General features: G+C 46.3%; 1 protein-coding gene across 2 annotated transcripts in view; it reads left to right on the top strand.

The window, feature by feature from the left end:
- Positions 1–12,375, top strand: part of NOP2 (NOP2 nucleolar protein) — a 385,194-nt gene that overhangs the window by 75,773 nt on the left and 297,046 nt on the right. For both annotated transcript variants that reach the window (XM_069650683.1, XM_069650682.1), the window contains exons 2-3: positions 10,856–10,976; positions 11,261–11,303. In XM_069650683.1, the coding sequence (XP_069506784.1) occupies positions 10,874–10,976; positions 11,261–11,303 (146 nt within the window). In that variant the 5' untranslated portion in view covers positions 10,856–10,873. The remainder of the gene's footprint in view (positions 1–10,855; positions 10,977–11,260; positions 11,304–12,375) is intronic.

Below are 12,375 nucleotides of genomic sequence, written 5' to 3'. Positions count from 1 at the left end.
ATTGCAGTCTGGTTGGGCAAGTCGGCCATGGATGAGGGTGGAGTACACCTAGATAACGAGGGGTGGGGGGGAGGCCTAGGTTTCACAGAAGGCAGGCAGTAAATCAAATATATCCAGAATTGAGACACCTAGAAAATGGGCGAAAGACCTAGCTTTCACTGAAAACGGGCAGTAATACAGCACCTAGATTAGAGAGTCCTGTATTTCACAATATGAACGGTTTTGGAATAACTTGTCTGTACAGTTGATTCTCTGTTGTAGGTGATGGTTGTAAGTGGTTGGTGCACTTCAATCTGCTGGTAGCGTTGTAAGGTGGTGAGAATGCTGAAGTGGTTATCGCTACTAGTGTGACTTGTGTGAGAAATTGGCCTGCCTTATCTGTTGGTGTTGGTTGACGGAAGTCTGTTCCTCGTTTGATGTTCCTGGGTACTGCAGCTGGTTGGTGCTGCTGGTTCGAAAGTGGAATTATGCTATTGCAACCACCTCGTAGAAAGCAGTCGCAGCAGGTTTCTTTTAGCTGTTAGAGGGGACGGTGGGGGTTGACACTGCACGCTGGGACTCGGTGGAGACACTGCTGGTCCTTTCCCTTTAGCGTAGTGTGGAGAATGAACTATGTGATGGGGCACCTTGTGTCAGTCTGGTTATTTATGCGTGTCGTTGAGCCATTGGGGTAAGTTGCTACTATAGGCTTGTTTGATGTTAGTGGGTGGCTGCTTCCCCTGCTGACGCCTGCAGACACAGAATGGAGCTGACCCTGTAGGAGCTGCCCTTTGCCTCAGGTCCTTAGCCGCAGGGCTGCTACGGGCAGAGGGCTGCCCTAGGGCTACACTATTCAATGGATCTTGAGAGCCAATCTGGGGAGGGGGTTGGACGCAAGGCCGGCAGAGCACATGGAAGGGGAAGCCAGGGGGAAACTAGGTGCTGGAGCGCTTCTAACAACCGAATAAAAGCAAAAATGTACACATTTTCAAGAGGGGTGCAGGGGGCCTCACCTGAACATAGCCAGGAAGTCTCATCAACTGTCCAGTCTAAAAACAAGCACTCGCGCACTCACTCCTTCTTTCTTCCCCCCCTCCCCCCAGCCTTAAGTGTTCCTTCCAGTACCAAAACCCTGTTTTAGGATACCTTATCCAGACTCGCGCCTCTCAGTAAACCTAGAAGACCTTGTCTTGGATTTAGCCCATCCAATGCGCCTTGACCATTGCCAGCAATGACAAATAAAGATGAGCGGGGAGCCGCGATATTGCTTCTAGAAGATAACCAGACAACCGATCTATCACACCTAGAAGATGCAATGTGATTCTTCATCCATGACGCTTGGGAGACATTACGGTTTATCCCGTCAGTGGGCCTAGAGGACTCCCTCTCACAGATCATGGCACCAACAACGAAGCTCCATCCGAGCCTCAAGGTACATATAAATGCACCACTTTGGTGGACATCGGCTGACTGCATGCCTACCCCCACTCGATACCAGAATGCAGTGACGACCTAAGACGAATTCGGTCTAGCTGCACACATAACGTCTCGCCTACTTACACCACACTTAACATCAACACTGCTGCCATTAAAATACAGTGATGACATACGACAATATTCGGTCTAGCTACAGACATAACAAGTCTCCTGCACTCTCACATTCTGCTGATCTTCCTCAGCACCCATCCACATGCCTGATCTATGGGGTTGCTTACAGGAGCACGGCCAGCCCACCTAATTCCTTATCTTGGCCAAAATGCCCACACACATTCTAAAGCTCTGAGAATTTTCCATACTCAGGACAGTGGTCCCCGAGGGCGTTCCACAACAAGCGCGTTGAGACTATAGTAATTTTTAAAGGTGCTTTATAAATTACAATTACAACTCTAACTTCCACATAAGACTGAAACAGTCCTAAGTGAATTGACCTTTTTAAACGAGTCGAATAGAAAAAGAATCGACTTAGAAAGACGGCTCTGTGACCGCATGGAGCGGTGTTTCTAAATCAAATTGTCATACTTGTCAAACCCCTGCTGCTCATGAATGCACGTATGGGGCGACAGGCTGACAAGGACTTGCAAGAGCCGATGCAGGAGTGGGAGGTAGGTGCTGGTCTGTGTGGGTGAGTGTGTATTGTGGTGGGAAGGGGTGGATTGAGAGTTCAGGGGGGGGTTTAACCCCCCCCCCCAATTAAGTAAAAGACCTGCGGGGGAGGGTGGATTTAACCTTGTCATGGTCGTGGGGTGGGTGGGAGCGCAGAAAGTGACATTGCTGCATTTAAAAGCCAAAACAAAAACTGCCTAAATAAATCGGTCCTTTTTTGTTTTTGTCTTTTATACATCCAGTAATATCACATAGAACCGACGTAAACCTATAATTTTGTCCATTATTCATGGCACCTTGTGTTTAAATGCTGTAAAGAAGTCTTATTTTTTTTTTTCAATTCATCAAATACAAGCAGTATACAACAGTGACAAAATATAATACAAGTGAAAGGCAAAGAAAGGGTAACACAAGTTATCCAATGAGAGATCTTGCATAACATAGCAAACAAATCAAAACATCTCATATTGTTGTAATATTCCACCCCCTCTTTCCACACCTGTCCCCGAACACCACAATGCACAAGAAAAGACGGGACAAACATGAGCAAACACTAGGTGTAAAAAGGGCGAGGGTGAACCAAACTAGCAGATCATTATTCATACACGCATTATAAAATTCCAGAGCAGTAATATTTGAAGCATATAAATCATTGAGAATACCCCAAATTGATTGATGGTCTTCAACCAAATTTGTTTTAGCATATGAAACTTTTTCCATAGCAGCTAATAGCAACATACTCTGAAACCCTTCCAAGTTGGTGCTTCCAGTTCCTCAAAATCTGTTTCTTACCCAGTAACAAACGAGCTGCACTTGGTTTTATGAATGTAATCTTCCTGTTTTAATTTCAAATCGGTTTTAAATTCAATGTTTGAGTATTTTTTTCATTGATTTTAGTATTGAGATACAAATGACTGCTTGGTTTTTAAGAATGAAATTTGAAAACTGGATTTGTAATTTTATATTGCTCTCCTAGATTTTTAATATTTAATCCTGGGATATCTGTTTATTGGATTTATTTGATGTGTAGTATGATTGCTTCTTCTGTTTTGTGAAAGGTTCACCTGTAAAGCTGAAGCACAATAAATAACAAAAAGTGGGTATTCATAGATTGTCCCAAATGCAGAGTTAAATTCACATAGGTAGGTGTTCATCATTTGCTGGCCTGAGGAGCCAAAAGTAGCTCCTGGTAGCTGTTCATGTCAAGCTAACCAGGCTCTTCTAGGCTACAAGCATGAGTTAAATGGCTCATTGGTGAGTAATAATGCCTGATTTGCATATGGTCTTTCCCCCTTTGTAATGGCTTGACAGGCGAAGAATGATGGTCTGGAGGGTTGCTCAGAGCAATGAGGTTAGGATTAATTCCAGTCCTTCCAGCCATCTTCTCTTTCGTCTTGCGCAAGTCACCCAGAGTGGGACGGTTATGCCCAGATGTGGGTCCGGTGCCTGCTGCGCCTAGAGACCCAAGCTACTCCTCACTGATGAGGCCCAACAAGGACAAAACATGTTTTGTGGATGCCTGTGGTCTTGTGCAGAAGGGATGTGACCGAACAGTTGGGCTGGACTGCCCCTTTTGGGGTCGGATGCATATGGTCTTTCCCCTTTTGCAATTGCTTGGCAGGCGAAGAACGATGGTCTGGAGGGTTGCCCAGAGCAATGTCAGAGATTAGGATTCATTCCATACCTTCCAGCCATCACCTCTTTTGTTTTGTTTGAGATTAATTGAATCCTGGTGAGTAGAAAATGGGGTGCTGTGTTGTACATGTGCAAACCAGAGGGGTGGTGAATGACTTTTTATGCCTGTCTAGCAGCTTGCAACTTGACATGTTTACCACTGCTTTAAGTAAGCCGGTAGAAAAACCTGCAATGACACAAATATTGTACTACTTTTCCTTGAAAGGTTTTACAGCTGATCTCTGGGTGAAGCCTTCAAGCCCTTTGCAAAACAAGTATTGAGAAATTTAGTATCTTTTTTCAACAATACATTTTACTAAACATTTCGACAATAAAGTGCACTGACATCAACATAACATTCATCTGTATCACCATATGTTAAACAGGGCCAACGTAAAATTCTTTCTGCAGGGATCGTTAGGGCGGGCGCTGCGCCCCGCAAGTCCTCCCCGAGGAATAACATTTTCAATTGCCCGCTACTCTCTCTGTTAGGGTTACAGCTTTATCAAGCCTGTAGCCAGCGTGTTAGTGGGGCTTTCTGGTGTTCAGGAAAGTGTTCAAATTCCCATAGTGAATCACCGTTATCTTCTCTGCCACTACGATTTCCCAGCATTTCGACCACCATAGCGGGATCGAGGGGCCATCCGCATTTTTCCAAAATCGGGCCATTGCAATTTTCGCGGCTAGCAGGTGTGTGCACAGGCGCGCCATCTGCCCTGAGAGTGGGAGTGCCCCCCCCCCCCCACACCACGTCTCCCCCAGGAGGATTATGACAGGATCCCACAGGATTGTTAATCCTGTGATTGCTTTGATGTGGCCCATCACCTCTCTCCAATACCCCTCTGCTATTGGGCAGGACCACAGGAGGTGGAACAGAGTGCCCCTGTCAACACAACCTCCCCAGCTGTTTGTGGGGGGATGTCCGGATTAGCTCGGTTTAGCTGACCTGGCGTGGCATAATATCTATAACAGAGCTTATATCCCCCTTCCCCATTTGTGATACATTGGGTACGTTTATGTAGCGTGGGCCAGATCTTTCCCCATTCTTCTATGTCTATTGCTCGGCCGTTGTCCCTCTCCCAATCCAGCATGTACTTTTCTTTTTTGGAGGGGTCTGTTCTATCTAAAAGTCGATAAGAGTTCGGATATTTTCCCCCTTGGGGTTGCTGCTAGAGGGTGGTTTCTAGTGCCTTCAGGCCTCTCGCCCCCCCTTTCCCTAACTGCTTTGTGCAAGCTCCAATGCCGTAGTTGGGCGTAATAGAACCTTTGTTTCTGCTACCTTGAATTAATCTTAACATTTTTCAAAGGTTATCAGAGAGCCCTCCTCTAGGAAATCTGATTAGTTTCTGCAGCCCCCCTCCTGCCATGCTGCAAAGCTGTGTGGTGGGGGATTCTGGGTGTAAATTCTTGGTTATTCCAGAGCCATGTAAGTGGACCTAACATGCTTTTACAACCCCATTTCCGAGCCGCTGCTCTCCATTTTTCTTCAGTGTTTATTGTCGCTGTAAGGGGTTCTAGCCTGTCTTAGGCCTGAGTCGACATGTGCAGAAGATCCACCAGGGGGACCGGGCACCAAGCCTCCTCTATTTGTCTCCATAGCGGTTGGTCTGTTGATTTTCCTTGCTATTCTGGGTTTCTGTATTCCCCCCCCCCCCGCCTCCGATAAATATTTGAATATTTCTCTGTAGGGTAATTGGCTAATTTTCTGGGATATGTACCGGGAGTGCCGCACAATGATAAAGCAGTCTGGGAATCTGGTTCATTTTTACTGCAGCTATTCGCTCGAGCCAGGATATTACTTGTGTTTGCCAATGCTCTAAGTCGCGCCTGAACTTATTGAACAGCTGTGGGAAATTGCTTAGATATATGCGGGAGGTTTCCCTTGGGATCCAGACCCCCAGGGGATCGGTAGTGCTGGACTAAGGTCAGCCTTTTGGTTTTTTGTGAGATTAATTACCATTGCAACCGATTTATCCAAATTCACCCTGAACCCCGACACCTTACCGAATTCCTCGATCTCTTCCCAAAGGGGGCTCGAGGAGGAACCTGGTTTGGTCGTGGTTACAAGCACATTGTCTGCGTATATCGTGACTTTATATTCCTGACTTCCCACCCTGAACCCCTTTTATCTCTGGGTTTTACTGGATCCTGTTCTGAAACGGCTCCATGGACAGAGCAAAGATCAGAGGTGATGGGGGGCAGTATTATTTCTGATCTCTTGCCGTTCACCCGTAGCTGCGTGGTAGGGATTTGATAATTAGCCATTGTCCATTTGATGAAATTAGGTCCAAAACCCCAATGTGATGGGACGTTTCGGATGTAACCCCAGTCCACTAAGTCGAATGTCTTGTGGGCATCCAATGAGCTGACAAGCATTCCTTCCCCCATCCTGCCAGCGCTTTCTTGGAGGTTTATGGTGCACCTAATATTATCATGTGGGCCCCCCCTCCCCACCAACCCCTCTCCTCACCATCCGGGATAAATCCGGTTTGGTCTCAGGCTATTATATCTGGGAGTTGTGTTTTTAACCTGGTCGCTAACACCTTCGAATATATTTTCCCCATCATTATTCATTAGGGTTATCGGTCTGTATGATGAGAATCGTTAGTGACTCAGCCATTGATTTCGTAGCGCACACTCAACCCCCGCCCCGGGGCGCAGCGTAACATCGCTGGGAGGCTCCCACTCCAGCCGGGGAGGTTAACAGCACCTCCTTATTCTTTCTGCACAGGCACACAGGGATGCAGTGGCAGGTCCTCGCCACAGTCCTGCAAGGCCTCCACAGAGGGGCACCGCATAGCCAACCAAGAGACGCTTGCGGGCGGCCATCCGGTCCTGCTCACTGTCCCGGCAGGCCACTGCAAATACCCGCAATGCTGCAGCGTCTGAACGGTCACCGGTTCCACGCACTGCTGCTAGCATCATATACACAGAGGATGTCAGCTGCTAGGTAGCTGGGTTGAGGATGGCTTGGTGTGTTGCCCAGCCATTCTTTCAGTTTCACATACGCTCTGGGTGGGGGCTCCGAGGATTCAGCGCTGCAGGGTGTTCCGGCTTCCCACCGGGAGATGCCTGCTACGCCGGTAAGATCTTAGCAGAGAGTCGGAGGTGGTCGTTGGGGAAATCCCACGCCGCTGTTGCCAAGTTCAGGCTGCTGCTCACCGTGTGCTGCTTTCATGCAGAGCCCGGATGCCTGCTTTTGTGCGGTGACTCCACCTGCATGCGCTCTCAGAGGAACTCCAGAAAGTCGTGGCCGCCATTTTCTTTTTTGCGCCGGTCCAGATGATTTCTTTTTACTTTTGCTCTGGAACCCCGGCAGTTCGCCACGTCATTTTACCGGCGAAACCTGCTCCTTTCCTTCCTCATTCCATAATTTTATTTCTTGCGGGCTAACGGAATGAGGAGCCGCTGTAGTTGTGCTCGACGTTTGGAGCCAGCCAGGGGCTTCTAGGGAGCCATGGCACTTGCGGCAGTTCCAAACCACGGCCCCCGAACGTTCATGAAATCCATTATCTTAATGGGGCTAGAGTAGAGGAAATACCTGAAATACTTGGCTGGAGGCATTTTCTCAATTTTACCTAAAAAAACTGGAGGAATTAATGACAGTGTAATGCTGTGGTAATTCCTCCAAATCCCCAACAGTCTTTTTGAGGCTCCCTGAATAGGAAACTACCCCATGCAACCACAACCTGTAATCTGGCGAACTTCATGCCAATAATAATGGCAGTAACGGTAAACCAGTATGGAGATATTTCTATGGGAAATATTGCCATATTTGTAATGAGTCCTTATATCACCCCTTATATCACCTTCCATCTTCAGTCTTACATTGTTGGCACCGAAGTCAGTCGTTTATTCAAAGGGGATAGTCTGGTAAGCTCTTTTTTTATTTTATTTTTTGCAATAAGTCAAACTGCACCAGATCCTAACTTATACCCGCCTAAGCGAACCCACCGCCAGCTCGACTGCTCCTTCTAGCCCCCCTGAAGCCAGGCATTTGTTTAATTTTGATGATTGTCCATCATATACGTATTCATCCTTGAGGGGCTGGTGGGGGCAGTGGGGTATGGCATGGCCATTTACTCCTGTTTCAGATCGGCATGCATGTTGTCTTCCGGTTCCATCCCCTTTTGATCCAACCCCCCATTATGGAGTTCTGGTCTCTAATGAGAGCACCGTTGTTCCAACTAGATGAAACCAGCACAGTCCAAACATGGCGGCTTAAAGTCTTTCACTTACTAACCCTAGACTCGCGCCTTTCATGTGCATGCTCAAAGCCCACCTTTGCTTACAAACATTGTCCTGTGCCAGTCTTTATTTGTGGGGAATCTCTCAACATAGTCTGATGGGATTTAAAGAAAATTAACCAACCCGGGATGGATTTTTAGATTTGGGCGTGGTTCGAGCATCCACAAGGGGAACAACCTTATTCAACTCTCACATTGTGCAGTTACTTACCGCTGCCCACACCCTGTCGCAAGCCCTGTACAACGTCCTCACGCTCTTACTATAGCTTCCATGGGTTCCTCCATTGACAACCTCCCTGATCAACAGATGCTGCAAAGTTTTTTTTTTTTCAAAATCAAGTTTATTTTCTTAAAATACAATTGCCCATTTGAAAAAAAACTTACCATTCAAACAACATATGGGTCTTGTATATTTTTTGCCCACACCCACCGCTTTCCCACACGCAATGCAAACCTGAAACTGTCGCATCCCAGACATACATATTTAGTGCGTTAGCTCTCCCATGGCAGGTTACTGTCCATGTCTGGTGAAAAATGCAAGTCAGGCTCCCTCAGTTTGTGCGTGTCTCGTCCAGTAAGTGCTCTAGTTACTGCATGTCATATGACCCTCACATTCTGCACCCATTCTTTTTCAGTAGGGATTTAGTTTCTTTTCCAATGTTGCGCAATGCAGCTTCTAGCCGCCACTAATAAGGTGCACACCATATGACCCTCTTCTTCCTCCTCCTCTTCTTCCACTTATACCCCAAATAGCAGTAACCATGGCTATAGTTTCCTTTGTATCATCCATATTTTTAAGCCAATCCAGGACTTCTGTCCAGTACCTCTGTATGTGAGAGCAACCCCACTACATATAAGTTGCTCTGCATCCAATTTGCTGCTTACGTTTCCAACAGCACATGTCCGCTCCAGGATACAATCTGGCCAATGTGGCAGGGGGATAGTGCCAGCGATATCAGTTTGACCACCTGCATTCTATATTGCAGAGATGCAGTGGACCGCTTTTCCTTCCTACAAATCTTACACCACAACTGATCCGACACATCTCTATTCAGGTCTTTAGCCCATTTAACCCTTGTTGGCAGGATGCCAACACGGTAGTTGTGCCTTAGTTCCCCATATAGCTTAACTATCAAACCCTTTTTGCTTTGTTCTGTGATAGTGTTCTTTCAAAGGAGGCGAGATCCCTTGCAGATTGCCTCTCACGCCCCCAGCCTGGCACCCCTTTAAGCTGTAAGTACTGAAAGGTCAAGCATCTACCTAGTGGAGACATTCTTCTAATTGCTCTAGGCATATGAAACTACCCCATGCCACATTTGTCTTGCCCTTGAGAGGCCAGCTTTGTACTGAGATTCAATCGGAGATGGGTCAACAATAGTTTCTCGGGGGTGGGGGGGTAGGTAGGGAGGGTCAATTACAATTAAGGGTCGAGGGCCACGTTGACAGCTACCTTATCGACCAGAATACCTCCACCTGATATGCATCGGTAACCTTCTGGGGATCTCTTTTTAATCTCTTTCTTGGGAACCGACAGACATTCACCCATGTAACCGTGTTGTCCATATTAACCTGCTGTTTCCCTGACCTGGGGTCTAGATGGTCCACCATGATGTGCACTTGCGCAGATTTGATATGCCAGGAGGTCTGGGAATCCCGCCCCTCTCTCCTTCATTGGGACCAGTGTCCTGTAGGCCACCGTAGGTTTCTCCCCCGCCCATTTAAAGTGCAGGAGAGCCCTTTGAATGGTTGCAAAAAAAGGTGTCAGGCTACTGTTGGCAGCATTTGGAAAAGAAGCCACTTGTCCTTTTGATACAATTTGAATGTGCCATCCATGCGAGATTTAACCATCCCCAGCGCTGCAGGTCTAACTGCATCTTATTCCTAAGGGGGAGATAGTTCCTACAAAACAGGTCCTTGGTGTCCCTCGTAACTTTAAACCCCAAATATCGAAACCCCTCCATTTGTATTGTTAATCCAAGGCCCTGTACATCCCGGTCTGCCTGACTCAAGGTCCCTGCCAAATATGCCACTGGTTTGTCCAAGTTGATCTTGACCCCTGACAGCTAGCCGTACACCACGAGGCCCCGGAGCAGGTGAGGAACATAAGTACATGTATTTGTAATAGAGTAGAGCATAGAAGAGGCTCACCTTATAATTCATGCCTCCCCCTGTGATTCCCTCGTCGCCCTGCAGTTGCTGCATAGTTATTTCTAAGACTACACTAGTACTGTATGTTCAGCAGTGCTTACTTGCAAAGCACCAAACTAGATGGTAAATCAACCTGACAGTACTAAGTATAATTTGTTCTGAAAGTGGAAAAGACGACACCTACGACAGTGCGTGGCAAATGCATTTGCCAAGCCACCACAAAATCCCAAATTATTGGCATTACCAATGTTAGTTTCATATTGATTTCAAGTCTCTCCTTCTCTCTGTTATTGCTCATTCTTCTACAGCCAAGCTGGAATACATCTAGTTCCAGCTGCTTGTGGTCCTCTGCTTGCTATTAATTGCTGCTTTAGTGTTCTGCACTACTGAAGAAACTAGTTTCCTCCTCCATTGGGATACACCCCCATCCCAATGCTGCTGCTTTATAATTTATGCATTTTGCATTGAAATATACAGTGGGGTCAAGTGTGGTAGATCCTCCTGGTGACTGGCAAAGCTAACTGTACAAATTACGTAAGGCTCTTGGGATTACTAATATGTGCTGCAAATGCCCATGTCTTTGGGGTCATTTAAACTGTCTTGATACCAAGATCTCACAGGCAGGTGAAGCCTATGGGAATTATCACGACTCGACAGTGACCACTTTGTCTTTTTCTCAGTGTTCTTTCATTTTTCTCTTCCAGGCACTTGACACTGTCAGGATGGGACGTAAATTGGACCCCACCAAGGAGAAGAGGGGCCCAGGGCGGAAATCTCGCAAGCAAAAGGGAGCTGAGACAGAACTAGCTAATTTCCTACCTGCTTGTAAGTGTTTCTCATATAAAATACCATAGCCACGTAGCATGGCAAACTGAGAAGTTGATCTAGTTGGTGTCCAGCGTTTTCTGACGCTCCCTCCAGGTTAGGAGTAAATATCCTTTTCTCAGAACACCCAAGATCTGGAAATCCACACTGCTCACACCAGGTGCTGATGATAAAATATGCTTGCCCTTAACCACCCCACATCAAGAACAGTCTAACCATGCTCTACTGCTTTGTTTGAGAATCTAATTGTATACATTCTTTTACCATATTCCTTTTCTCTGCAGTGGATTCAGATCCCAAGAGACTCTCAAGTCGTGGCCGGAAACGGTGAGTTTTTAATTTGCTTCTCCCTACCCCAATGCTGCTCCTTCATAAATATATGCAATGTTTTCATACTTCCATAGAGTTTTGAGAGCACCAGAACTCTTCGGGTAGGGTTACTGCATTTTCTCAGGAGTTGAAATGAGAAACTGGTTAACTGAAATATGAAAGGCTGACTTTATTTTCTACCCTGCTTGAAAGAAGATTTAGTTGGATGAAGGGGGAAGACAAAAAAGCCAGTTTGGCAGTACACTTTCTGAAATGTTGGGACTGATTTTTCTATATTCTGGCCTGGTGGACAGATGTATAGATGGCCAACCTAGTATATTGACGGGGACAACTCTGGGAGCCAATGAGCACACACAGTGAAAAGTCAGGAAACGCACTTTGGCAATCGGTTATAAAAATACTAGCCATACAGCACTATGAAAAATGACTACTAGCAGGTAATATCACACAATACTAAATAAAAGATACATATATATATATATATAATCACTGGAGTAGGGCAAAATGCATTTTTTAAAAACCCTGTAGAGGAAGTTAAGTATTAGTATGCAGCACTACAGATTACATTACTAATGTTAGAATTCCATCCCTAAAATGTATAGGTCCTTGTGCCCAAATGTTCACCAAAGCTCCACATAGTTTGTGAGACGGGAAATAATTAGTGTAGGGGTTCTAGGGTCCAATGAACAGTTGCAAGTGGTAGAGGACAAGTTGTTTTAACTAACAAAAGTGTGCCCAACTATCAGAGTGCTTGTGCGAACAAGCAAAGGCAAAGCCAAACTGCTGTAAAAGTTTCCAAAAGTTACCAAACTTTTAAAATGAAGTTGGGGAGGTTCAGGTAAGTATCACTACAACTCTGCCCCTGTACTCCGATTCTTCTTAGGACTTGACCGTCTGCTTCAGCCTGTGATGCCCAGGGACTGCAGGTTCGAGAACTTCTCCATTCAGTGACAAATGCTGGTGCAAGGTCTTCAGGTTGGAGAATGCAGAAGAACTCCAAGCAGGGCCCCTCTTAGCACTGGGCTGGACGCAGGAAAGCAATTTCAGAGGACGCCCACTAAAATTTGGC

Source organism: Ambystoma mexicanum, chromosome 3p (assembly GCF_040938575.1).
Source record: "Ambystoma mexicanum isolate Mex_15411 chromosome 3p, UKY_AmexF1_1, whole genome shotgun sequence".
NCBI classification, from domain to species: Eukaryota; Metazoa; Chordata; class Amphibia; order Caudata; family Ambystomatidae; genus Ambystoma; species Ambystoma mexicanum.
Note: the sequence above shows the minus strand (reverse complement) of the source record. Positions and strands in the feature narration are given on the sequence as shown.